Consider the following 27,587-nt stretch of genomic DNA (forward strand, 5'->3'; position numbering starts at 1 on the left):
AAAGTGAGTTCTCTTAGTTCCAGTGCCTGTCCCAGGTGCTGAGCGGTGGACAGGAGGTATACAGAGGTCCAGGGAAGGGGGTAGTAGGGAACAGTGGCAGGTGGGTGCAGAGTAGGCCTCCAGCAGCTGTGCTTTACAGAGGATCACAGGATTTTTCCAGTCCCTGCTGACTTCCTGTGGTGTACAAGTATGTGAGTTCAAAAAGAAACAAATAAACATGAAGATTGCCTCTCAGGGACCCCTGGTCGATATAACACTCCTCCTCATTCGGCTCACACAAGCATTTAACCAGTCGGGGGTACCTATTATATGCTTGAGTCTGTGTTGTACCCAAGAAATCAACAGCCACTCTCTGGCATTAGATGGTCTCAGAAAGATTGTTTTCTTAATTTCCAACTGAAAAATTAGCACTGAGAGCTCTGGAGGGAACACTGGAAGGAATCCCTCTGTTGTTGCGTTCGTGTGGAAGATGCTTTCTTTCCCTAATGACCAGGTAGCAGTGCCACAGTGGCCCATCTACCTTCTGGGCTGCCCTGCTCCCAGGCCAGTGGCCCTAAGTGTGGTGCCTGGGGCTGGCAGTAAGAGTTTCATGGTAATCTGTGTGGCCCAGGCCGTACCTCCTGAAGGAATAAAACTAGAGTGCCCGTAGCAGTCCTTAGCAGCTCTGTTTCTGGTTGCCACTGTTGGGCTTTTAGACTTTCCCTAAATTCCCCCAGCTATTTCTGGGAACCCCTGGGAGCATTTTGTGTGTGTGTGTGATCAAGACTTCTTGAAGTTCCTGTGGGGATTCACCATTTTCCTCCTCTTCATGTTAGCTCCCTGCAGCTCCATATGCTCCTAAGGCTGTGAACGTCTCTATCGAGGACAGCAAAAAGACACCCTTGTTGCCCCCATTATTCCTGAAAGCTCCTGTCCTCCAAATTCTTTTTATTTATTTACCTTCATCGGGTCTTAGTTACAGCATGTAGGATCTAATTCCTGACCAAGGATCGAACCCAGGCCCCTGCATTGGGAGTGTGGAGTCTTAGCCACTGGACCATCAGGGAGGTCCCCTTCAAATTCTTAATATACCGTAAAGAGCTCAGAAAAGTTGTACTTTATGGCAAACCAAATCCTATAAGTCCATGATGAGTTCTTGAGAGGTGAGGTAGGAGTCATGGCTATAGGTGCAGCTCTGTGTTCAGAACCCTGCTGCCAACTCTAATGCTGAACCATGGACCATCAACCAAGCCCATGTGGCCCCGTTTGCCTCTTGATGAGGCTTCTTGGTCCCTCATCCACATAGACCCCCAGAGGTCCCCCATTCCGCAAAACAAACCTGAATCCTGGGAAGAGTACAGCAAGCATGCTGCTGAGACCTGAGCTAAATCAGCAAACTCTGTCATTCACTCCTGGATTGATTCATTTAGAAAATGCTTATTAAGCATCTGTTACATGACAGCTTTGTTAAATGCTCCGGGAAGCGTGAAAGACATGACTTTTGCCCTCATAGGAATTGTGGCCTAGAAGGGAATCAAGGCAACAAGTAAACAAACCATGAGTGGGATTTCCTTGGAGGTCCAGTGGTTAAAACTGTGCTTCCAATGCAGGGGGTGTGGGTTTGATCCTTGTCAGAGAACTAAGATCTCACAGGCTGTGTGGTTCAGCCAATAACTAAATACATTAAATAAAGTTTAAAAAGAAAATAATACATGAGTAAAAATATGATTACACACTATGGTTTAACAAGTAATGGGATATTATTACACATTACAGTGGTCATATGAAAGAAAAAATCAGGTGCTAAGAGAGAAGGGACTTTATTCAGATTAAGCAGGAGACATTTAAGCTGAGACTTGAGGGCTGACTGGGAGCACTCAGGTGATAGCGGGCGGGGGGCTGGTGGGCTTGCGGGAAGCATCCCAGAAAGAGGGAATAGCACTATGTGGGAGCACTGGGAGAGGAAAAGAGTGACACGCTTCAGGAACTGAAAGAAGCTTCATATGGCTGGTGTGGAACAGGATGGGGTGGTTGTGAGGCAGTGGATTGGAGAATAGATGGGGCCAGGTCATGTAGAGCATGGGCATGATAAAGAACTGGAACTTAATTCTTTTTTAAAAAACCTTCTTATTTTATATTGGAGTATAGTAGCTCAGACGGTAAAGAATCTGCCTGCAATGCAGAAGACCCAGGTTCGATCCCTGGGTCAGGAAGATCCCTTGGTGAGGGGAATGGCTACCCACTCCAGTATTCTTGCCTGGAGAATTCTGTGCACAGAGGGCCCTGACGGGATCTCAGAGAGTCAGACACGACTGAGTGACTGACGCTTGGACACCTGGATAGCTGATTAACAGTCCTGTGACGGTTTCAGGTGGACAGCAAAGGGACTCAGCCATGCATATACGTGCATCCATTCTTCCCTAAACTCCCCTTGGAATTTAATTCTAACTGATGAGTGGCCTTTGAAAGGTTAAAGAAGGGGTGTGGTATGATCTAATTTATGTTTACAAGGGATCACTAGCTGCTGAGTGAAGAATTAATTTGAGGGAAGTAAGGGCAGACATGGGGAGGCTAGGAAGCAGGATTTTTTCATGGTCCAGAAGGAAGGCATTGTGGACAATCTCAGGTTAGGGATCTTTTTTCCCTGTTAAAAGTATACTTGGGTACTACCAATGTGTGGGAACACTGTTAGGTTTTACATGTTAATTTTGTATTCAGCAACCTTCTGCTCTGTCTTATTAAGACCCAAAGTTTGTCTGAAAATCATGATTTTTTTTTATGTAGTCAGTTTTGCAAATGAGAATATTCCTTTTAAATCTATATTTTAAAAATTTCTTGGAATTCCCTGGCTGTCAAATGGTTAGGACTCCACATTTCCACTGCTGAGGGTGTGGGTTCAATCCGTGGTCAGGGAACTAAGATCCCACAAGCTGCATGGCACAGTCAAATAAGTAAGTAAATAGATAAAAGTAAAATCTCTTTTTCTTGTAACAGTGCGTCAACTAGGACTTCTAGTTCACTGTTGAGTGTAGCATTCGTGTGTCATTCCTGATATTAGTGACTATCTCCTAAGTCCCACTTAGAAGTATGATGATGTTGGCTGCAGATTTTGATGGAAATCATTTACCAGTTAAGGAAATTCCTTTCTATTTCTAGTAGGCTAAGAGTTTTTATTTTTCAACAAAAAATGAGAGTGGAATTTTATTGAGTGCTTTTCCAGAATCTACTGAGATATGATCCTAGATTTTCTCCTTTTATCTGTAATGTGCTGAATTATATTGATAGATTTTTCCATGTTGACCCATTCCTTCATTCCTGGGTTAAACCTCGATGGATCCCATTATCAATTTGGATTAAGTTTGGCTAAACAGGGCTAAACAGGGCCTACTCACTCCAGTGTTCTTGGGCTTCCCTTGTGGCTCAGCTGGTAAAGAATCCTCCCACAATGTGGGAGACCTGAGTTTGATCCCTGGGTTGGGAAGATCCCTTGGAGAAGGGAAAGTCAACCCACTCCAGTATTCTGGCCTGGAGAATTCCTTGGACTGTAGAGTCCATGGGGTAGCAAAGAGTCAGACACGACTGATGGACTTTTACTTTCAGCAGACAGGGAAGATGCAGGATCCATCCCTGGGTTGGAAAGATCCCCTGGAGAAGGGCATGGCAACCCACTCCAGTATTCTTGCCTGGAGAATCCCATGGATAGATGAGCCTGGCAGGCTACAGTCCATGGGGTCACAAAGAGTTGGACATGACTGAAGTGACTTAGCATGCACACAAACAAATAAAAAGCCTGGATGTAGAAGTTCAGTGTCAGGACCCCAGACTCTTCTTATCTTGCTGATCTTCTACCCTTTGTATAGCACTTATTCAAGAAGCTGATGATTAAACCCTAGCTATCCTGTCTGCATTCTGAGCAGTACCAAGGAGGAAGAGAGGAGGAGGATGCAGTCCCTCCTTTTTAAGAGACTTCCTAAAAGTTACAGACAGCACTTTCACACATCACATTGGCTAAAGCTTCATCCCATGGTGGCATCTGGCTGCAAGGGAGGCTGTGGAATAGTCTTTTATTGGGAAGCAAAGTGCAATGAGCAGAGCTGAAAATTAGGGTTCTTATTGCTGCAGACAAAGAGAAAAATGAGTATATGGAACTCTAACAGTTTTTGTCACAGTCTTGTGGTGTTATTTTCATAGACATTGCTGGATTTTTGAATAGCTGTTACTTTATTTGAGATTTTTATATTTATGTTCATAAATGATATTGGCCTACAATTTTCTTTTGGTTGTTGTTATTTAGTTCAGGCATTAAGGTTACGCTTGACTCTGAAAATGAGCTTGGTAGTGTTCTCTGTGTGTCTGTTCTTTGAAACAATTTGTGTAAAATAAGGGTTATCTCTTCCTTAAAGTTTTGGTAAAGGCTGCCTATAAAGCTGTCTGGGCCTGATGCCTTTCTGGGATAGGAGAAACTTCAAACTACAGCTTCAGTTTCTTTAGCGGTTATTGATCTGCTGCTGCTAAGGCCCTTCAGTCGTGTCTGACTCTGTGCGACCCCATAGACGGCAGCCCACCAGGCTCCCCCATCCCTGGGATTCTCCAGGTTATTGATCCAGTCTGGTTTTATTTTTCTTCTTGAGTCAATTTTGGTGACTCATGTATTTCTAAAAAATGGGCGCTATAACAAAAATCGACAGTTTTCAAAATTTTTGGTATAAATATTCTGATACTATTATAATTTTATAAAATTTTAACATATTTATAAGCTGTGCCTCATTTTTATTCCTAATACCACATATTTATACCCTGCCTCTCTTTCTTGACTCATTTTGCCAAAGGTTTGTATATTTTATTATTTTAATATATTTTTAAAAATTGTCCTTTATTAGTCTTAAAAAAAAAACAAACTAGCTTTTGGTTTGGATGAGCGTCTCTATTGTTTCTCTTTTACCTTTAATATTTCCTTTCTTCTACTACTTTTGTGTTATTATTTTCTTTCTTTCACCATGTTTGTTTATTTTCAGCCTCTAGAACAGTACTTCTTATTTTCTAATGTGTTTTTAAGGCTATCCATTCACTTCTAACTACATTGCTGTATCTGTATCTCATCAGTTTGGGGATACAGTGTTTTCATTGTTCAGTTCTAACTAGTTTGTAACTTTCATCATAATTTCTTTTTTAACTTGTAAATTATTTAGAAGAATTTTTTAAAAGATTTCCAAATGTATTTTGTGTGTGTGTGTGTGCAGGGCTCCTTTTCATTCTCAGTTTCTAGATTTGCTACATTGTGGTTATCGAATGCATTCTGTATGCTATTTATTCCTTAGAATTTGTCAGGGCTTCTTCATCATATACGTATATGTAGTCAGACTTACAAATTACATTTTTCAAATGTTTACCTTCGGTTTTTGGATGTTTAACAGGTATGAGACAGGTGTGTTAAAAATGTCTTACATGATTATGGATGTGCTGTTTCCCCTGGGAATTTTATTAATCCTTTTCTTTAACTTGAAAGAATGCTGTTTAGTATTGCCGACCACGAATTGGCACCTGCCACGGGTGCTTGCCACCATCCGCCTCCACGAGGGTCACATCATGTGCTGTTGCTGCAAGGGCAGCTCCGCCACCCATGAGGAGCTCAGGGTGGAGCAGAAGTGAGGCGTTCTGCGGGAAACCCGGCAGCACAGGCCCTCAGATAGTCAGATGTTCTCAGGAGCTGTTTCCATGAGCCCAGTTCTTGTATCTCATCATATCTAGAAAAGCACTAAAGTCTTTCACCGTGACAACTGTTTCTCAGCAGAAACTTTCTACAAAAAACTGTGCTTGATTGCACATACTCCCCCTTTACCAAAATCATGTGTATACTGTCCTTCCACCTCACCTCTTTGAGCAGTTTCTCAGAGCTATCTGAGCTTGTATCTCCCAGGCTGCAGTCCTTTTTGCCCCCATTAAAACTTAACTGGCAGCCCTTACATTATGCATTTTTTTAAGTCAGTAGTATTCAGGCTTATGATTATTGTATCTTCTTGATGGGTTGGCCCTTTTATCATTAAATAGGATGCTTTTCATCCTTATTGCTGGTTTTTGCCTTGAAGTTGATTTTGCCTGGTTTAATTGCTATGTCTGCTTTCTTTTGATTAATTTTCCACTGCATCTTTTTTCATCCTTTGTCTCCTCATGTCTCTGTATCCTTGTGTTTTAGATATGTTGCTCATAAGCAGTATGGGGCTAGAGTTTAGTAGACCTATTTAATCCATTTATATATTTTTGATTACTGATTTATTTGACCTTATTTCTATCATCTCTTGGAAAATTTTCTTCCAGACATGCTTTTTCTTTGTTTTTATCCTCCCCTACTTTTCTGCCATCTATTGACCTGATCAAGGTGACTTTATTTCTCCTATTCCCTCCATCTCTCCACTGGTTTGGAAGTATATGTTTTAGTAGTGATTTCCCTCAGATTTCAAACAAATATACTTAATTTCACACTTCTCTAATAGAGTCTGAAATTAGTATTTCTATCTTGAAATAGGCACAAAATAAGAACCTTGAAACACTTTAATTTCCTTCTTAGTTCCAATTTTCCATGTTATGTTTTTCTATTATTCTGATTATACCTCTTTACAAAACCCTGCCAAATCAGTTGTTGTTATATCTTTTATGGCTTAATAGTTTGGATTTACAAACATGTTTTAACAATTTATGTGTTCACTATTGCTAGTTACTGCCCACTGCTTCCTCCTGGGTTCAATTCCCTTTATGCCAAAGTACTGCTTGAGCTTGGGACCAGTTTTAGAGTTAATATCTCAGCTTGAGGTTTCTGTATTTCACTGGTACTACTCATTCAGACCCCACAGCCACACACAGAGCAGCCTTAATATTCTGATTTTTCAGCATCCTGCTTCCAGGCTACGTACCTGAATCATGACATGAGTTTTTTAGTCTGCGTTTGTAAATGAAACAACCTTTTTTTTTTTTTTTTGGCTGCTGGCTTTATTCATGGGGTCTCCTTCCAGGTCCCCAGGATGCACAGGCTCAGCGTGTCTCCTTTTATCCTCCCTGGGCATTACCATCTAGCCTCTAGCATATGTCTGGCCCGTATTCCTGTGGCTCACTTGGCTGAGATTCCTGTTCACCACTCAGATTTTGAACCTCTTCTTTGTTTCTGATACTTGAAGTTGTCTCTTTCCTATTTTCAAGCTTGGCATTGTAGCAAAACCACCTTTTGGGCTTTGCTTGATCCAGCATTTCTATGTGAATGGGGGTGGTGGGTGGGAACTTCTTAGGTTGGTTCAGTCCACTACATCGATCAGTCGTCTGGACTAGGCCATGAACAGCAGATAGAGAAGTGGACTGATTTTGGAAGCATTTGGAGTGAAGTCAGGAAGGGTGGGGACAGGTAGAGGCTGAGGTCTTCCTTGTCCTCATGTAGGTGCTCAGGGAGGTTTGGAGGGGTGGGTTGGGGAGGGGAGATGGTGTTGGATCAATGTCTAAGGAACTGAATTGCTTGGGACAGGTGATCACATTGGGAATCCGGAGCGGGTGACAGGTGGGGAGAGAAGAAATCTGGCGCATCTTTCTGGCCAGGTTCGCTTGCGTGTCTGCTGGAGGCATCCTTAGTTATGCGCCTGCGCTGTCCTTTCTGTCCCTTATGTCCCTGGCACTCAAAGTCTGACTTACCACACACCATGTCCCAACTGGTACGTAAAAGTGAGCCATGAGTACCAGCAGCCGTTCTAGGCATGCATCCAGGCTTAGCCCCCCCCACCCGCTGCCACCAAATTTTCCTGGACTCTCTTGTCCTTGCTCCTGTCTCACTGGTCCCAGTATTTCTCTCTTTCTCTCTCTGTACTTTGGTTTTAAAAATGGCAGGGGAGGAAAAGTTTCTCCTTTTCTGCCATGCAGGGGTTCTCTGCTAATCTTTTGGGTGAAAAATTCAGATTTATTGCCCGTAACACCTGAGAGTTGCCTGTGGGTCTTTGCTGTTGTTCATCAGCAGTGGTGGCCTGGCTTAGAAACAGACAGGAGTTGGGGTTGGTGCCCTTCAGTTCCATCTCCACCATGCCCCCACCTAAGATTCATTTGTCCACAGGCGTTAATTGTATCCCTGGTATTTGTGTTACGTTTTGTTCTGGGCACCAAGGATACAGAGGGGAACCCAGCCAGACACAACCCTGCACTGTGAAGCTTGCTGCTGCATTAATCTAAGAACCTCCTAAGTGATGCAGAATATAACCGCAGGAGCCTCAGAGGAGACGTATATACACTGTGAGAGTGTGTGATACGGGGCCTGGACCCATCATGGGGGTCAGGCATGGACTCCCCATTGCGGAGGAGGTGACATTTGAGTGGAGACCTGAAGGATGAGCAAAAATCAACAAGGTGAAGGTGGGAGCTGAGCGTTCCCGGCAGAAGGACCAGCAGGTGCTAAGACTCTGTGGTGGGAAGGAGGGAGGGAGCATAGTTAAGAAACAGTTACCAGCCCTGTCTCAGAGCATCCCACAACACCTGTCTTTCCAGACCCAGCACACTCTGGGCCTTGATAAAAGAATACATCAAATGTCGTTGCTGAATATCAGACGTCTGTTCCTCGGGCCTTCTGAGAACATCGAAACCATGTGATTTTTACTTCTGACTCTCTCCAAACATGGGATCCCCTTGTAGCTTCCATTTCTAGATCTCTCCCATTAAGATCTTATCTTAAATCCCAAATTTAGCAAAAACAAAACAAAACAACAAACATGAGTAGAGAACACTATACTAGCCAATTAAATTTGATTATCAGATAAGCAGTGAATTATTTTTAGGAAAAGTATTTCCCAAAGAGTACTTGAGACATATACTAAAAAATTAGCTGTTATTTATTTGAAATTAAAATTTAACTGAGAGTCCTGTAGTATTTTATCTGACAACCCTGCTTAGATCCAAATGCCCACTTAGGGATACCTGGCGAACTCTGTGCAGGAAGTCCACCCCTTTCTTAGTATCATGGTCATTTCTGGCACTGCGACTTGAGAAGGGAATGTGCTGAAAGAACAGGATGCATCCATCCTCATGATGTTATATTCCAAGAGCAGTCCTGCAAAAGCAGTGAGTTGCCGACTGGCCACAAGACTGGGGGGTGGACACCACCTCTAGTCCTCTGCCGTCAACTCCAAGGTGGTCATGATTCTCAGTCTCCCATCCTAGCCCCACTTGGGTGGAGGTTGGGAGACAGCCCCCAGGCTAGGGATGGTGGACTCGGGGATCCCTGATTGATCATATGCTTAAGCTCTTGGATGCTTTCTCAGAGAGGGAGCTGGTACAATGGCTGAGCCTTGCTGAAATCTCCAGGCCCATTTTCCCTCCCACCCCTGCCAGTCTGCTGCCAAATACTCCTAGCAAAACCACTTGACAACTCCTAGCAAGTTGAGCATTCCTTGGACAATGCATCTCTTGGGATAAGCCAGTTTCTTCCCAGAGCCTTTTGTTATCCCTTAGAGAATCACAGTAGAAACATCTTCCAGAAGTAACCATGATGACAACTTCCAGAAGCATCAGGAATGTGAGCATTGTCATTCTAAAGGACTTGAGGGGAGAAGGCCTCCTCAACCTTGTTAAAAGGCTTGGGGAGAAAATATTGTGAAAGGCATTGTTATGAGTTAATGGTGATTCATAAGTGAAGCCAATTTCTATCCTGTGTTTGCAGCTGTTGGTGAAGACTGCAGCAAATACTGCCAGATCCAGAACTAAATAGGGGCATAAGCCCTGCACTTCAGTGCCCTGAAAATGGATCTGTGAGAGTTACAATTAGGTTTGGCTGTGAGTTATAGAAAATCCCTAAATGACAGTGACTCAAATATGACAGAAGTTTATTTCTGTCTTACCTAGAAGTCCAGAGAGTCAGTTGAGGGCTGGTGGGTGCTACACAGTGTCAGGACCCAGTCTTCTTTTACCTTATTGCTCCTCCATCCTCAGTACTTGGCTTCCATCTCATGTTCCAAAATGGCTGCTTGGGGTCCAGCCATTGTGTCTGCATTCTGGGCAGCAGGGAGGAGAAAGGAACAAAGAAGGGCATACCCTTTCCTTTTAGGAGCATTTTCTGAAAGTTGCACATTCTACTTCTGCTTATATCCCCTGAGCTACAACTTAACCACATGCTGCACCTGGCTGCAAGGGGAATTGGTAAAAGAATCTTTATTTGAAGTGGCCATGTGTCTAACTTAAAACTGTGGGATTCTATAATTAAGGGAGAAGGGCAATGGATGTTGAAGGGTGATTCGTAGTCTCTGCCGTCCTTCCTTCCAACCAACAAACCAACCAACCTACCACTCAAGCAACATTTATTTGAGGAACTGCCCAATTTAATAAGGGAGACAGATATACAAATACACAACTATAATGCAGTGTGATATGGAGTATAAAAGAGGTTTTATTCAGAGTGCTGTGGGAGAACAGATGGAAATGATCAAAAGCAGTCATGATAATCAGTAACTACAATGGTCTTGCTGGGTTCTCAGTGCTACACTCCCATTATTTCATTTGTCCACCTCCCTTTCTTTTCAGTGCAAGCTACAAGCCTTCCTGCCTTACCATATAATAGCTAACATTTGCAATGGGCAGGCCAGGTGCTGTTAAATTTTTTAGATTTATCGTAACACTCCTGTGAATAGGTACTGTTATCATTCTCATTTACAGATAAGGAAACTGAGGCACAAACCATAGAGCTGGGCTTTGGACCCAGGCTGTGTGGCTCCAGAGCATACATGCTTAACCACTCTGCTAGCCTGCATCCCCAAAAGCTGTTCATTCTCATTTCCTCCCCCAGCCTCCTTACCCCCTAATCTCCAGCAGACAACTGCCCTGCTTATTATTTTTTTAATTTATATTTTATTTTTTGGCCATGCCTTGCAGCAAATGGGATCTTAGTTCCCTGACCAGGGGTCAAACCCGTGCCACCTGTAGTTAAAGCGTGGAGTCTTAACCACTGGACCACCAGTGAAGTCCCCTCCCTGCGTATTTTATTGTAACAATTGAGGTCATCTGGTGGGATCTCTTTCTACTTCTGGACCAACCTCTAGCTTGCATCTCTTCCCTTGCCTTCTCCAACAGTCTGGCCTCAGGGCTTGAGGTATCTGCCTTTCTGGTTAAGGCTGCCCCTCTCCCTCAATCCTAGAGAGGCAGTGGAGTGTCATGGTTTAAGAGTTGGCCGCTGTGGACAGACTGCCCTAAATTGATACTACCAGGTCTCACTTAGCTTCTCTAAGTCTTAGTTTTCTCACCTGTAAGTAGGGCTGATACTAATGTGATGATTGAGCATATTGATTAAAGCATATAAAGTGCTTTAGCACATGCTAACTGCTCAGAGGATGTTCGTTTTTATTTATTCCCCTCATATCTGGTCCTTGGATTACTGCCTTTTTATTCTCTAGCTTCAGTTGACTTCTCTTTACAAATTGCATTGTTACCTATTGCTGATAGGATATATAGTCACAAATTTAGCAGCATCTAATAATCCATATTTATGATTTGACATTTCTAGAGGTTGGAAGTCTGCACTGGGTTTCACTGGGCTAAAATCAAGGTGTTGGCAGGACTGATCCCTTCTGGAGTCTCTGGCAAGCCTCCATTTTGTCACCTTTTCCAGTTTAGAGAGGCTGTCTGCGTTCCTTGGCTTGTAGCCCATTTCTGGTTTCAGAGCCAACAGTGGCGGGCAGAGTCCTCACATGATGTCATTCCAGCCTTGATCCTGTTGCCCCATTGCCTTCTCTGATGCTGACTTTCCTGCTCCCCTCTTTCACTTATAAGGACTCTTGACTAAAATGTACACAACTGGATAGTGCAGGATCTCAAGATCCTTGATGGGGTCATTTCTGCAAAGTCTTTTTTTGCCGTGGAAAGTAACCTATTCACAGGTTGTGGGGATTGGGACATGGACTTCTTTGGGGGGCCGTTATTCTCCCTGCCCCTTAGGGACATAGCATGTGAGAACCATCCTGAACAAAATGTCCCTCCTCACAGTCCTATTGAGATATAATTGCCAGATAATCATATTATCCCTTCCTTAAAAGTACTTTGCCTTCTCTCTTCCTCCCTTCTCTACCAGGCTCTTTGGAAGAGTTGTCTTGCCTGGTGGTAGTGGTTTAGTCGCTAAGTCCTGTCTGACTCTTTGCGACCCCATGGACTGTAGCCCACCAGGCTCCTCTGTCCATGGGATTTCCCAGGCAAGAATACAGAGCGGGTTACCATGTCCTTCTCCAGGGGATTCTCCTGACCTGGGGATGGAACCCGAGTCTCCTGAATTGCAGATGGATTCTTTACCGCTGAGCCACCGGGGAAGCCCACTGTCTTGCCTAGTTTTCTCCACCTCCTGCCTGGGGAATCCCAGGGACAGAGGAGCCTGGCGGGCTACATACAGTCCATAGGGTCGCAAAGAGTCGGACATGACTGAGCACTCAGGCACACACTCCTTCTCACAGCCCCCTGCCTCTGCATCTTGCTCTTACTCCACCAAACTGGCTCTTGCCCTGATCACAAGTGGCTTCCATGTCGCCAAGTTGGTGGACACCTTTCCTTCTCTGCTGCTGCTGCTGCTAAGTCGCTTCAGTTGTGTCCGACTCTGTGCGACCCCATAGACGGCAGCCCACCAGGCTTCCCCGTCCCTGGGATTCTCCAGGCAAGAACACTGGAGTGGGTTGCCATTTCCTTCTCCAATGCATGAAAGTAAAAAGTGAAAGTGAAGTCACTCAGTTGTTTCCGACTCTTCGCGACCCCATGGACTGCAGCCTACCAGGCTCCTCCATCCATGGATTTTCCAGGCAAGAGTACTGGAGTGGGTTGCCATTGCCTTCTCCGAATTCCATTCTCAGTTGGTTGCATTTTCCAGTTGGCTGCTCATTCCCTCTTGAGACCCTTTTCTGGGGGGACTCTCCACTTTTTTGGTCTCCTATCTGCTTTTAGGTGACTTTCTCTTGATTGTCTTCCTTTTCCTCTCTGGCTTAGACACATCTGGGGCTAGACTGTCTCTATCAGCCCCTGAAATGCCTTTGCATCTTTGTTCCATTGCTCTTTTCTTGGGTAATCTTATCCCACATTGCTAGTTTTATTTATTTTTAAAATCATTTATTTATTTTTGGCTGCTCTGGGTCTTTGTTGCTGCGAGCAGGTTTTCTCTAGTTGCGGCAAGCGGGGTCTACTCTCTGGTTGGTGTGCCCGGGGTTCTCATTGCGGGGACTTCTCTTGTTTCGGAGCACAGGTTCTAGGCACCCGGGCTCAGTAGTTGTGATGCGTGGGCTTAGTTGCCCCACGGCATGCGGAATCTTTCTGGACCAGGGATCAAACACCTGCACTGGCAGGCAAATTCTTAGCCATCGGACCACCAGGGAAGTCCTACACTGCTAGTTTTAAGTGCCACTTGCTCAAGGATGACCAATTCCTGCTTGCGCTGTGCAAATCTCTGGCTCCTGGCTGGAAGTGTTGGTAAAGATTGTGTTTCCAGTAATCCTATAAGCTCCTCAATTTCTTTGGTCTTCCTTCAAGTAGACACGATGAGAGAGCTCCTTGAGGTACTGATTTGAGAACCATGAAGCCTGGAGCACTCAGGCTTCTGAAGTTCCAGACTATGTGGCCTATTTCCATCAAGACACAGAGTGATCTTCTCAGGACCTCTCAGAGGAGAGTGAAAGGCACTGACCCAGTGATACTGAAGGACAGGTCCATGCTTCGTGGGGGTAACAGGAAAGCAAATAGGGAAGGCATATCTTCACTAATGTATTTACTGGGGCAAGCCCCACCTTTCCCAGTGTGGTTTGCAATTGCCGGAGCACTGAAGGAGCCAGAGACTAACTGGAGCTCAAAGCACAAAAATATTCAAAGGAAGCCAAAGGGCATCCTAACAGTTCAGTTAGACACACAAAACTCTCACCAGAAACAGAAAAATGTAACCAAACAGTGGCATGCATGAGTGCTCAGTCATGTCTGACTCTTTGCCACTCTATGGATTGTAGCCCAGCAGGCTCCTCTGGGGTTCATGGGATTCCCCAGGCAAGAATGCTGAAGTGAGTTACCATGCCTTTCTCCAGGGGATTTTCCTGACCCAGGGATGGAACCTGTGTCTCCTGCTCGGCAGGAGGATTCTTTACCCACTGAGCCACCTGCTGCTGCTGCTGCTGCTAAGTCACTTCAGTCGTGTCCGACTCTGTGTGACCCCATGGACAGCAGCCCACCAGGCTTCCCCGTCCCTGGGCTTCTCCAGGCAAGAACACTGGAGTGGGGTGCCATTTCAGCCCTTAAGAGTGGGATTGCCTCCATGTGCAAGAAGACCACTGAGAGAGACATGGTTCTGAGGATGGTCTAGGAGGCTCACAGAAGACGGCACTTGAGCAGGGAACCAACAGGCAGTGAGGAGGAGGAAGGCCCTTTCAAGTGGGGGAATAGCGAGTGCAGAGGCTAAAGTCAGGGCCACGAGAATCTACTTGGGGAGCAAAGAGGGTGCAAGCTGGATGAAATCAGAGGGAACTGCATCCAGAGTAAACGTCAGCACAGGAAGCCTGGACTCTATCTTGGTGGCAGTGGGGAGTAATGAAGGGTTTTGAGCAGGGGAATGAGTTGGGCAGAGGTCAGCTTCAGAAAGACTACTCCAGGGACTTCCCTGGTGGTCCAGTGGCTAAGACTCTGCACTCCCCATGCCAGGGGCCCAGGTTTGATCCCTGGTCAGGGAACTATTATTAGATCCCACATGCTGCAACTGAGTTCTCATGCCACAACTAAAGATCTTGCACTGCAGAATAAAGATCCCTTGTGCCTTGACTAAGACACAGCACAGCTAAATAAGTAAATAAGTATTAAAGAAAGAAAGAAAGACTATTCTAGTCCTGGGTGGATTGGTGAGGGAAAGTTGGGCCCCAGATCCTAAAATATGCATAGGTATAATTGTATAAGACATAATTTTTAAAATTATAATTTTATTTAAAAATTCAGTATTTCCATATACTATATATATATATTGCAGTGGTCACCACGATAAGTCTAGTTACCATCTGTCACCATATAAAGTTACTACAGTAGTATTGACTATATTATTCATGCTGTACATTTCACCCCTGTGAGTTATTTATAATATTTTGTAGCTCGAAGTTTGTCCCTCTTAATCTCCCTCACCTATTACACTCATCCCCCACCTGCAAAGTATACTTTTAGAGAAACGAGGTACCTTGGCAATGGTACTGGTCCATTCATATCATTTTATATCATATATGTGTGTGTGTTTGTATGTAATATATATTCATATATACCATATAATGTATTTTACACACACACATATATATATATATGTACTAGATGGTCCAGGTGGAAGGTGAGTGACTTCCCAAAGGCACATAGCATCAAGGCCAGCATTAGAACTCAGGTCTGCCTTTTATTCCTGTGCTCTTCTCTGCTATACTGAGTGGAGGCAGTGGTGTCTAAAAGGAGGCTGATCCAGTAGTCAAGGTAAGAACGATGCAAATCCTGATCAGGGCAAGACAGGGCAGGTGGCAAGGTGAAGACCATGCAGGACGCAATGTGGATATGTTCTTGCTTTCTCTCTCTCTCGGTGGGGGTTGGGACATAGGGCCGGTTGGAGACTGCACATGAGTGCATCTCTCTTTCCTGGGTCCTGCCGCATCCTTCCGGGCCTGGTTTCTATGGCAACAGGCTCCCAGCAGGCAGCCCGCCAGCTGGAGGGAAGCAGGCAGGGAAAGAAGGCCTGGGCAGCAAGAGGAAGGCTGAAGTTGTGGGGGTTGTGGGAGTCTCCAGGAAGCTGGAGGAGCCCCTAAACCTAGCTCCCAACCCCCTTTTTCTTCTGACCATGAGAGTGGAGGTAGCTTAGGACACATGGGCTTTTCTTGCCTGCTCCTTGAATTTCCAGACCGCAGACTTCTATTCATCTCTCCCTGCCACCCCTGCATCTCTTGACTCTCACTTTAAGTGTTGTCTGACCCCAACCTCATGCCCCTCGGGAGCAGTGACTTCTTCATAGAAAAGAGCCCTCACTCTGACTGAACTCAGTCAGGTGGCGGGGTGGGGGGGCAGAACAAGGCCACTTGACTCTGTTTTGCATAAGATTTGCATATTATTAACTCAAAGACAAGAAATTTCCAGGCCCTGTGTCATTCCTGTCAACAACTTAATTCAGCTCTCTTGGCACTGGCTGACTGTCTGGCCAGGCTCTGTGCTGAGCCATGGGGTCCCTAGAGGAGAAGTCCTCCCATCTGCAGCCCACCCCTCTTCCCCCAGCTGCTCTAAGACAGTTCTTCCTGATGTTCTAGCAGCTGGTGTGGTGGGGAGTTCTTGGGCTGTGGAGCGTGGCAGCCCTGAGTCCACATTCTGGCTCTGCTGTTTCGCAGCTGGGTGACCGTGGGCCTCTCTGGGCCATAGCTGATTTGTCTCTCCATAGAGCTAAGGACATACCCATACAGCTGGTATAAATTAGCAAAGACACAGTGTTAAAATGCTGAAATACTTCTGTGCTTGTGGCGAAGAGCCACCACCCTGGACCCTCCTGGGGCCCCTCTGGTCCCCCCCTCAACCCAGCTTCTGCAGGATGACGCCCTAGCACTTGGGCTTTGTCTGTCTGATGGGTATATGCCAGCCTCTGCTCTGCCCATCGAGTATATGTGGTTTAATGTTTTGACCATCACCCCTGTCCAGAACCGGTGCAGCAGGTAGGTATATTATGTGCTCACTGGTGGCAAAGACTGATCCATTTAAAGGTGGTGGATGACTGTCCATCACTTTGTAGGTTTCCTGTCTCATCCCTTTTGGCCTGGGGTGCAGGTGAGGCTGGGGTGAGACTGGGCAGGGGCAGAGATGACCGCCTCCTCTCTCACCAGGCGGGCGAGGTTCAAACGCTCTAACAGTGTGACAGCTGGCGTGCAGGCTGACCTGGAGCTGGAGGGCCTGGCCGGCCTGGCCACCGTGGCCACAGAAGACAAGGCCCTGCAGTTCGGACGCTCCTTCCAGAGGCACGCCTCTGAGCCCCAGCCCGGGCCTCGGGCCCCCACCTACTCAGTCTTCCGCACGGTCCACACGCAGGGCCAGTGGGCCTACCGTGAGGGCTACCCACTGCCGTACGAGCCGCCGGCCACCGATGGGTCGCCCGGCCCTGCCCCTGCCCCTACCCCCGGCCCCGGGTCCGGGCGCCGCGACTCCTGGATGGAGCGCGGCTCACGTAGCCTCCCGGACTCAGGCCGCACATCCCCCTGCCCACGGGATGGCGAGTGGTTCATCAAGATGCTGAGGGCGGAGGTGGAGAAGCTAGAGCACTGGTGCCAGCAGATGGAGCGCGAGGCGGAGGACTATGAGCTGCCAGAGGAGAGTGAGTGCGGGGACTCTGTGCGCCGGAGGCGCGGTGGCTGGCGGTGGCTGGGAATGCGGTGGGATAGGAGAGGACCTTGGGCGTGACTGTGCCTTTCTCAGTTTGGCAGCGTGACCCCAGGCCTTGGTGGTTCCCACTGGCAGCATGCCGGGAGCTCCTGGAAGGAAGAGCAAGCAGCTTCAGAGGCCAGAGCTAGGACTGGGGAAAGTGAGCGGGTGAAAGGGCTGGGCTTTCTAGGATCGCTACCAGCCTAAGGCCATGGAGATTCCAGGAGCCCGTTCCCACCTGGACTGGCTGGGAATCCAGGTCTGATCCAGGTGTGAGAGCAGGACTTCAGGCAGATGGGGAGGTGGTGTGTGGGTCAGCTCTTGTCTGCAGCCTGGGAGAAGGAGAATCAGCCAGGAAGACGTGGTCCTGCCAGAGAGGCCTGCCAGGTCCAGTGTGAGGGGAGACAACGGTTTACTGCTGAACCCTCAAGCTGATAGGATTGTGACTAGAAGATGAGTCAGGGACGTTTGGTAATTTGGTAATTCATTCTTTGATAATTCTCAGTGAACCAAGGACTCACCTGCTGATGGGTGACGAAGTTCTGCCAGCGAGGCATCACTGAGCTAGTGCCTGGCTGGCTAAGGCCGTAGGACTGGACTGGTGCTGATTTCCATCTGTCCTCTGACATGGGAGGGAAGAGGACACAGGAGGATAACCAGTCAAGAAATGTAGATTGTATGATTGAAGAAACATCAGTGTCTGGGGAGTCAGTCTTCTTGGTGAAGTGGGCCAGGAATTGCTTGTTAGTATCTTGAGCATATGGGATGGGGAGGGGCCGGAGGAGACGGATGGATGGTGCCAGGTAACAAGAGGGGTCAGAGTCATCCCATGCAGACTTCCTGGAGGCAGAGGAAGGAGAGGCATCATTCCCCTCCCCCATCTCCTTTTGCTCTCCAGTCCTGGAGAAAATCCGCAGTGCCGTGGGCAGCACACAACTTCTCCTGTCCCAAAAGGTTCAGCAGTTCTTCCGGCTGTGTCAGCAAAGCATGGTGAGTGCTCATGGGCATAGAGCCCACCAGGTGTGTGTGCCTGGTAGATGACCAGAGCGTGTGGATGCCTGGAAGTGAGCACAGGTGTTTGTGCCCATGATGGAGAGGTCTGGGCTCTTTCTTGTCTCCCTGCCTCCTGGTCCCCACTCCACTCTCCCAGATTGAACTGGACAATGAGGGTGGGGTGGGGCTTTCTCAGGTCCCGGCTGGGGCTCAGGCCTCTCTGACTGGCTGCCTGCCCTCTGACTCCTTCCACTGCAGGACCCCACTGCGTTCCCCGTGCCCACCTTCCAGGACCTGGCGGGTTTCTGGGACCTCCTGCAGCTCTCTATCGAGGATGTGACCCTCAAGTTCCTGGAGCTACAGCAACTCAAGGCCAACAGCTGGAAACTCCTGGAGCCTAAGGTGGGGGGGTCGCTTCAAGCCAAGAGTGCAGAGCCTGGGAAATGCCCTTCCCCAGAGAGTGTGGGCGGGGGAGAGGAGGGCAGGAGAAGAGACCCTGGGCAGCCAGGGCAGACCTGGACAGGTGATGGGGACCCTCTACGACCACCCTCTGGGTCACTGCCCTTTGCTTGGCTCCAAGGCAAGAACCATCTCATTACTGCCTGAGCTGCAAGAACCCCTTTCTTTGGTGCCTGCGGCTGTAGTTTGAGGGAGCCAGAATGGCAGACTGCCTTCAGCTTGGCTCTAGGCACGGTGGGGGACCTTCAGCCCTCATCTCACTAGACCTTCATAGAGATGGGGCCCAACAGCTTGGAATGTGACCCGCATTGCCTCGCCCGGGTCAGGGGCGCTGCACTCCCCCTGGGTCTGGAGGGAGAGCATCCACTCCCCAAGAGGGAGCGAACCCTCTCTCTCAGATGCGAGAGGTGGAAAACGGCTTCACCAGGGGGCGCACGAGTCCACCTTTTTTAAAAGATGAAAAATGTGTTTGACCTTGGCAGAACAGGCACCCCTGGGGCTTCGGGGTGAGGGGGCCCGCACGCGCTCTCGAGAGCCTGGCTCACGAGTCAGAGGTGTGCACTGTGAACTCCTCGGGGCCGAGGGGGAGCGAGGTGGCGAGTCGGCCGGGACCCCGCCCCCGAACTAAAAGCCGCTCCTCTGCCGGCAGGAGGAGAAGAAGGTCCCTCCGCCGATACCAAAGAAGCCCTCGCGGGGCCGGGGTGTGCCGGTGAAGGAGCGCTCCCTGGACTCGGTGGACCGGCAGCGGCAGGAAGCGCGCAAGCGGCTCCTGGCGGCCAAGCGCGCCGCCTCCTTCCGCCACAGCTCGGCCACCGAGAGCGCCGACAGCATCGAGATCTACATCCCCGAGGCCCAGACCAGGCTGTGACCGGCCCGGCCCGCCCAGCCCGGGCCCGGGCCCGCGGTTTTCTACCCGTACTGTACACCCAGCGTCGAGGTCACTGTGAACGCGGGCCGCCCCGTGCGCCCGCCCCGCCGGCACCGCACGCCCCGGCCCCTGCTGCCCGTCACGCGCTCGTGGGTTTTTTACCTTCCTGACCCCACGCGAAGGCGCCCGGGCTGGGCTGGGGGCCGTGCCTCTCCGTCCTGTGCCCCCACCGGGACCCCTCTTCCTCGAGGTCCGACGCTTCGTCCCCACCTGCTCCCCACGGGCACCATCTCTGCCATTACTCCCCCACCCCACCCCTGACGGGCCAGGCCGGGCCGGGTCCCCCATCTGGGCTCTGCGTCCCCCTTCTCCCCGCCCCACTCCCCCCTCCCCACCCCGCGGGGCTGGGCTTCGTGGGGAAATCAAGCTTCGTGGCTTTTTATGAAGAATCCCGAACCCCGCCTAGGAGCCCGCCCCACCCTCCCAGGGGCTCTCCCCTGAGCCCTCAGCCCACCGGGCCCAGGGACCACAGTGGCTGGACCAACCCAGGACCAGGGCGCCTGGGCCGCTCCCCTTTCCCCAGCTGCTGGGGAGGGGAGATGGGGGCTTCCCCTCACCACACCTGTGGCTGTTCCCACATCCCCTTGAGTATCCCAGGAAAAATAAAACGGCAGAACTGCACTTGAGCCAGTTGCTCGCTCCAGAAGAAGCCACTTCTGCGCGTGCGTGCGTGGGGCGGGGGACGCCAGGGAGCGGGGTGGGAAGGCCCGAGCCCACATTCTTGATCTGGGGAGAGCAGGGTTTCGTGGGCCAGCTGGGGGAAAGGGGCTTTGGCCCCCCGGTGGCGACAGAAGGACCCTCCTAGAGGGGCCGGGGTCGGGGTGGAGAGGCCGGTCTTTCACCTCCTTCTAGTTCAGTCTGGCTTCCTTTATGCCTTCCAATTCCCTGGTCTTCCTTCCCCTCTTCCCCGCGCCCCCACCTCCACCCCGCCCCAGAGGGAAGCATGTGCTTCATAAACAGTGAGGGCTGCTGTTCTTCGATATGAACAAATATTGGTGTTCTTTTCCCTAAAAAGCCAGTGTTCTCTCTGCTCCGGAAAACTGTTAAGTTCTGCACCGTCACATTTTCTGATGCCTCCAGTGCATGGGCACATTGATGGGAAGCAAAAGAGAGAACAGAACTTTCCTGGGAAGCTAAGTGGCATCCCCAACCTAATGTTTATCGGATGCTTGCTGTGGGTCAGGCAAGATGTGAGTGCTTTACATGAATGTAGCTCAGTCTTCCAACAGATGAGAAAGCTGAAGCTCAGGAGAGGTCAAGCGTTCAGGCCAAAGTGACAGGCAGAGCTAAGAGTGTAGACCCAAGTCTGTCCAATGTCAATCCTGAGCTTTTAGCTCTACAGCCTTTTGAGCCCGGAAAAAAGCGGCAGCTCCTACCCACCGTGTCTTCCTTCCAGTCCTCAGGCTGACGTGTCACCTTGAGACAGGAGGAAGAACTTTCCCTAGGGGTTGCCTGCTCTTCTGGGTCACTCTGGACTAGCCAGTTCTCATTCATTTATTCAGCAAGTATTTATCAAGAACCACGGTTGGCCCTGTCCATCACTGGGAAGATAGTCCTGAACAAGTTTCTACTCTTGTGGTGCTAGCAGCTGTATGGGAAAAATAGATAAGTAAGCAAGCAGTTACATTATAAGGATGAGTGCTGGAGAGATGACTAGGTATTAGCCCCTGAAAGAGGGCTCTGAAGAACATACAAGATCAGAGAACATCTCTGCAGAAGCCTGGAGGAGAAAGAGGCATTGGGAGTGCAGAGGCTTGATCATGCTGGGCTTTTGGGTCAATTTGAGGAAGGTGGGCCTGGGTCCTGAGGGCCATGGGGAGCCACGGAAGGGTTTTGAACAGGAGAGTGACATGAGCAGATATTTTACAGGCTGGTTTGGAAGACCACCTGAAAAGCAAGAGGTCCTCTATACATTGGGAGGTGAAGAGGGCTCCTGTGCAAGACAAAGTGAATAGAATCTTTGCCCTTGGATAAGTTTTTGACAAATGAGGTGATTCTGATGCTGGCCAGGTTTGGGAACACTAAAATTGTTTGACTCTCTCAAGTTTCATCTAGAACTGCTCATAAGTCTGTTAACCCCAGACTTGCCAAGAGAGACATTGGCTGAGTGACTTTATCATCCTGAGGTTCGAAACTGGGGACCTGGGTGAAGTTTGAACTAGACAACACTCAAAGCAATCATATGAGGCAGGTGTTGTTATCAACTCCAATTTACAGATGAAAAAACTGAGGCTTGGAGAGGTTCAACAACTTACCCCAAATCATGAAGCCAGGAAATGGCTGAGTCTAAGTTTAACCCTCTACATTATACAGCTTTTTATGAGTCTGCATGTTTTCCCAGAAACTAGGCCAGGCTTGCTGGGACCAAGAGGCAGAGGACAGGCAGCATCTGAGACTGTGCAGGCATCCCACTGCAGACGTGATGTCTAAAATCTCCCTGTGTGGGGCCAATGGAGGGGCTGACGGGGGGAGTCTCCTTAGGGTGTTGTGGCCCAGGTTGTTGTGCTGGGCTCCATGGGCATGTGAAGGATTAGATCCAATCCCTGAGTTGCTCCCATCTGGCTTAGCGAGTCACATAAACACAAAGTTATGGCACAGTTCAGTTCAGTTCAGTTGCTCAGTCGTGTCCGACTATTTGCGACCCCATGAATCGCAGCGCGCCAGGCCTCCCTGTCCATCACCAACTCCCAGAGTTCACTCAGACTCACGTCCATCGAGTCAGCGATGCCATCCAGCCATCTCATCCTCTGTTGTCCCCTTCTCCTCCTGCCCCCAATCCCTCCCAGCATCAGAGTCTTTTCCAATGAGTCAACTCTCTCATGAGGTGGCCAAAGTACTGGAGTTTCAGCTTTGGCATCATTCTTTCCAAAGAAATCCCAGGGCCGATCTCCTTCAGAATGGACTGGTTGGATCTCCTTGCAGTCCAAGGGACTCTCAAGAATCTTCTCCAACACCACTGTTCAAAAGCATCAATTCTTCAGCACTCAGCCTTCTTCACAGTCCAACTCTCACATCCATACATGACCACAGGAAAAACCATAGCCTGACTAGATGGACCTTTGTTGGCAAAGTAATGTCTCTGCTTTTGAATATGCTATCTAGATTGGTCATAACTTTCCTTCCAAGGAGTAAGCGTCTTTTAAAAAATTTCATGGCTGCAGTCACCATCTGCAGTGATTTTGGAGCCCCCAAAAATAAAGTTTGACACTGTTTCCACTGTTTCCCCATCTATTTCCCATGAAGTGATGGGACCGGATGCCATGATCTTCGTTTTCTGAATGTTGAGCTTTAAGCCAACCTTTTCACTCTCCACTTTCACTTTCATCAAGAGGCTTTTTAGTTCCTCTTCACTTTCTGCCATAAGGGTGGTGTCATCTGCATATCTGAGGTTATTGATATTTCTCCCGGCAATCTTGATTCCAGCTTGTGCTTCTTCCAGTCCAGCGTTTCTCATGATGTACTCTGCATATAAGTTAAATAAGCAGGGTGACAATATACAAAGGGAGGCGTATTCACCCAGGGGGCTGAAGAGACCAGAGGAGGGAGCCTCTAACAGCCAGCAAGTCTGGGAAAGCTTTCTGCAAGAGAGGCCTTTTGAACTGGGTCTTGCAGGATGAATTAAGAGTTTTGCAGTCAGGGATGAAAAGGGAAGACATTCATTTCAGGCAAACGAACCCACTTAGGCAAAGTCTTGGAACAGTACGTGTGTAGTAGATGATGGGAAGAGCAGAGACTGAGAGAGGTGACAGGCAGGACAGGGGTAGAGAAGAAATAAAGGAGATGTGGCTGGAAGGGACCCATGAGTGTAAGCTGGAGATTTCATGGTTTTATTTAAGTGTTTGAAAGAAATGGACTGAAGGAGACAATGGAAGGCAGGGAGATCACTGAAGGAGTTGCCAAAGTGGTCCAGGTAAGGGATGATGTTGAATTTGAGAGACATTGAGGCGGCCTAGGTGCTGTAAACTGGATCTGGGGACTAATGCAAAGATGAAGAGGCCTTGAAAATGTCAGTCAAGTTTTTGGCTGACTAAATAATGCCATAAATGGACATAAGACATTGCAGAAGGAGGCCTGAATTGGAGGAACACTAAAAATAAAGTGAAAGCAAAACATATGGGTGGCCAATTACCAAGCACTTAGGAGGAGCTGAAAGTGAAGTGTGTGAAAGTGTGAAAGTTGCTCAGTTGTGTCTGATTCTTTGTGACCCCATGGATATGGAATTCTACAGGCCAGAGTACTGGAGTGGGTAGCCTTTCCCTTCTCCAGGGGATCTTCCCAACCCAGGGATTTTTTTTTTTAATTAAGATTTTTTTTTTGGAAGTGGACCAGTTTTAAAGTTTTCATTGAATTTGTTACAATGTTGTTTCTTTCTTTTTTTTTCCCCATTTTTTGACCGAGAGCATGTGGGATCTTAGCTCCCAATCAGGAATCGAAAGTGCACATGGCACCCCTCCCCCCTCATCCCCAAAGGTGAAATGTTAACCACTAGGCTAACAGGAAAGTCTCTCTTTGTCATTTTTTTTTTAAACACTTGGTGAACAGATTTTCTGAGATTAGCAGGCAGCAGGGCCAGCATTTGAATCTATAACTCTCTGATTCTTAAGTCTGTGTCCTGGAGCCCCACTCAGTTCTCAGGCAACAGAACTGCTTGCCAGCATTTGAGACTCAAGGTTCCTCTGGGGAATCTTCCCTGATTCTTCCTGGGGATCCTTCTCTGTGCTGCTTGTGCACACTCCTGTCATCACATTTTGCACCCTCTCTCGACATTTCCTAGACCCTTCTGCTTCCACCATAGACAACTCCTGAGGGAAAAGATGGTCCCAGCTATTTTTGCATCCCCAATGCCTAGCACATGTTAATTGGCTGACAGAAAGCTAGTTAATGTAGGCAATTTTGTTCCCTTCTCTGTTGTTGTTCAGGGCTAAGTCACGTCCAGCTCTTTGCAACCCCCTGAACTTCAGCACACCAGGTTCCTCTGTCCTCCACTATTTCCCAAAGTTTGCTCAAACTCATGTCCATGGAGTCAACAGTGCTATCCAACCATCTCATCCTCTTTCACCCCCTTCTCCTCCTGCCCTCAATCTTTCCCAGCATCAAGGTCTTTTCCAATGAGTCAGTTCTTCGTATCAGGTGGCCAAAGTATTGGGAGTTTCAGCTTCAGCATCAGTCCTTCCAATGAATATCAGGACTGATTTCCTTTAGGATGGACTGGTTGGATCTCCTTGCTGTCCAAGGGACTCTCAAGAGTCATTTCCACCACCACAATTCAAAAGCATCAGTTCTTCAGCACTCAGCTTTCTTCATGGTCCAACTCTTACATACATACATGACTACTGGAAAAAACCATAGCTTTGACTAGATGAACCTTTGTTGGCAAAGTGATATCTCTGCTTTTTAATATGCTGTCTAGGTTTGTCATAGCTTTCTTCTTTCTACATATTCAGTTAGTGAACACTTTCTGCTAATAGTGGTTTCCTATACATTTCTTTTTCAAAAACTTATTTACTTGGCTGTTCTGGGTCTTAGTTGCAGCATGGGATCTTTGATCATCATTGTGGCTTTAGGGATCTTTCAGTTGCAGCATCTGGGAGCTAGTTCCCTGACCCGGGATCAAACCTGGGCCCCCTGCATAGGGAGCAGAGTCTTGGCCACAGCACCACCAGGGAAGTCCCCGGTTTCTTACACCTTTCTTTATCAGTTCCTTTTTCTCCTCCTCCATTGTCAGAACTTAGCATTGAGATCTTTGAGATTGTACAGGAAGGGGATCTAACCTGATAATGCAATCTAGGAGGCTTCCTACCAAGGTGTCCTTTAAGCTTGAAAAACAAGCCAGAGCTCCTTTGGTAAAGAAAGGTGGGAAGGGCAATCCAGGTAGATGAAAAAGTGTAAATAAAAGGCATGGAGGTGTGAAACAGTGGTCTCTATTGGGGGAAGAGGAGGGGTTTAGTATGTGTTACTGCTGCATCACATGGGTGGTGATGCAGAGCTAGTTGGGGTGTTATGAAGCCTACACTCTGGTGTTTTTCTCTTCTTCTTCTATACACTATAAAATAAACATCTGTACAGGGTGCAGTCGGGACACAGAGGAGGGAGTGAATACTTGCACGTGGGGGGCCAAGTAAGACTTAGGTGTTGCTGCTGCTGCTGCTAAGTCACTTTAATCGTGTCCGACTCTGTGCTACCCCATAGACGGCAGCCCACCAGGCTCCCCCGTCCCTGGGATTCTCCAGGCAAGAACACTGGAGTGGGTTGCCGTTTCCTTCTCCAGTGCGTGAAAGTGAAGTCACGCAGTCGTGTCTGACTCTTAGCGACCCCATGGACTGCAGCCTACCAGGCTCCTCCGTCCATGGGATTTTCCAGGCAAGAGTACTGGAGTGGGGTGCCAGGCCAAGTAAGACTTAGATGTTACTGTATTTTAATTATTTGTATGAGAGGAGAGTGAAGAAGTTGGCTTAAAGCTCAACATTCAGAAAACTAAGATCATGGCATCTGGTTCCATCACTTCATGGCAAATAGATGGGGAAACAGTGGAAACAATGGCTGACTTTATTTTTTGGGGCTCCAAAATCACTGCAGATGGTGACTGCAGCCATGAAATTAAAAGATGTTTACTCCTTGGTAGGAAAGTTATGACCAACCTAGACAGCATGTTAAAAAGCAGAGATATTACTTTGCCAACAAAGGTCCCTGTGGTCAAGGCTATGGTTTTTTCCAGTAGTCATGTATGGAGGTGAGAGTTGGACTATAAAGAAAGCTGAACGCCGAAAAATTGATGCTTTTGAACTGTGGTGTTGGAGAAGACTCTTGAGAGTCCCTTGGACTGCAAGGAGATCCAACCAGTTCATCCTAAAGCAGATCAGTCCTGAGTGTTCATTGGAAGGATTGATGTTGAAGCTGAAACTCCAATACTTTGGCCACCTGATGCCAAGAGCTGACTCATTTGAAAAGACCCTGATGCTGGGACGGATTGGGGGCAGGAGGAGAAGGTGACGACAGAGGATGAGATGGTTGGATGGCATCACCGACTCAATGGAGATGAGTTTGAGTGAACTCCGGGAGTTGGTGATAGACAGGGAGGCCTGGCGTTCTGTGGTCCATGGGGTCGCGAAGAGTCGGACACGACTGAGCGAAGGAACTGAACTGATCCTGACGGTGGTGTCATTTATTCCCCTGCTTGCGGTGTGCCAGCAGAGCACTTTGCATACATTATCTCATCAACTCTCAGAACATCCTGTGAAATGGGTGTTATTACGTCTATGCATAAGACGGAAAGGAGGCTCAGTCACACGGCTGAATGTCACACATTTCCCAATGTCACGCGGCTAGAAAGGTAGCCCAGATCGGAATAGTTTTTTAAGAGTTCTAGATTTTACTCTGCTGAGCCCTTCTTGAGGTCAAGGGTCATGTTTTTTATTTTTCTGTGCCCAGACAAAAGTCTTAGGAGCCGCCTAGTCAACATCACGGAGGAGGCTACGGCACCCCACTCCAGTACTATTGCCTGGAGAATCCCATGGACGGAGGAGCCCGGTGGGCTGCAGTCCATGGGTTCGCTCAGAGTCCGACAGGACTGAGCGACTTCACTTTCACTTTTCACTTTCATGCACTGGAGAAGGAAATGGCAACCCACTCCAGTATTCTTGCCTGGAGAATCCCAGGGACGGGGGAGCCTGGTGGGCTGCCGTCTATGGGGTCGCACAGAGTCGGACACGACTGAAGCGACTTAGCAGCAGTCAACATCAGTTGAATCCTTTCTCCAACCGAAAGCCCGTGGTGACGTCACTGAGAAACCTCCCTGCCGGAAGGCGACGCTGTTCGCATCTCAGCTCCGCGCGGCCGGCTGCGGGCGCCTAGCTTC

At 48.3% G+C, this 27,587-nt stretch overlaps 1 protein-coding gene across 2 annotated transcripts in view; it reads left to right on the forward strand.

Annotated features, from left to right (window-relative positions):
* DLGAP3 (DLG associated protein 3) overlaps positions 1–20,358 on the forward strand; it is a 61,808-nt gene extending 41,450 nt beyond the window's left edge. For both annotated transcript variants that reach the window (XM_025289139.2, XM_025289141.2), the window contains 4 exons: positions 16,821–17,305; positions 18,251–18,342; positions 18,604–18,747; positions 19,454–20,358. In XM_025289139.2, coding sequence (XP_025144924.1) covers positions 16,821–17,305; positions 18,251–18,342; positions 18,604–18,747; positions 19,454–19,672 — 940 coding nt within the window. In that variant the 3' untranslated portion in view covers positions 19,673–20,358. The remainder of the gene's footprint in view (positions 1–16,820; positions 17,306–18,250; positions 18,343–18,603; positions 18,748–19,453) is intronic.
* The last annotated feature ends 7,229 nt before the right edge of the window (positions 20,359–27,587 follow it).

This window comes from Bubalus bubalis, chromosome 6 (assembly GCF_019923935.1).
Source record: "Bubalus bubalis isolate 160015118507 breed Murrah chromosome 6, NDDB_SH_1, whole genome shotgun sequence".
Classification (NCBI taxonomy): domain Eukaryota; kingdom Metazoa; phylum Chordata; class Mammalia; order Artiodactyla; family Bovidae; genus Bubalus; species Bubalus bubalis.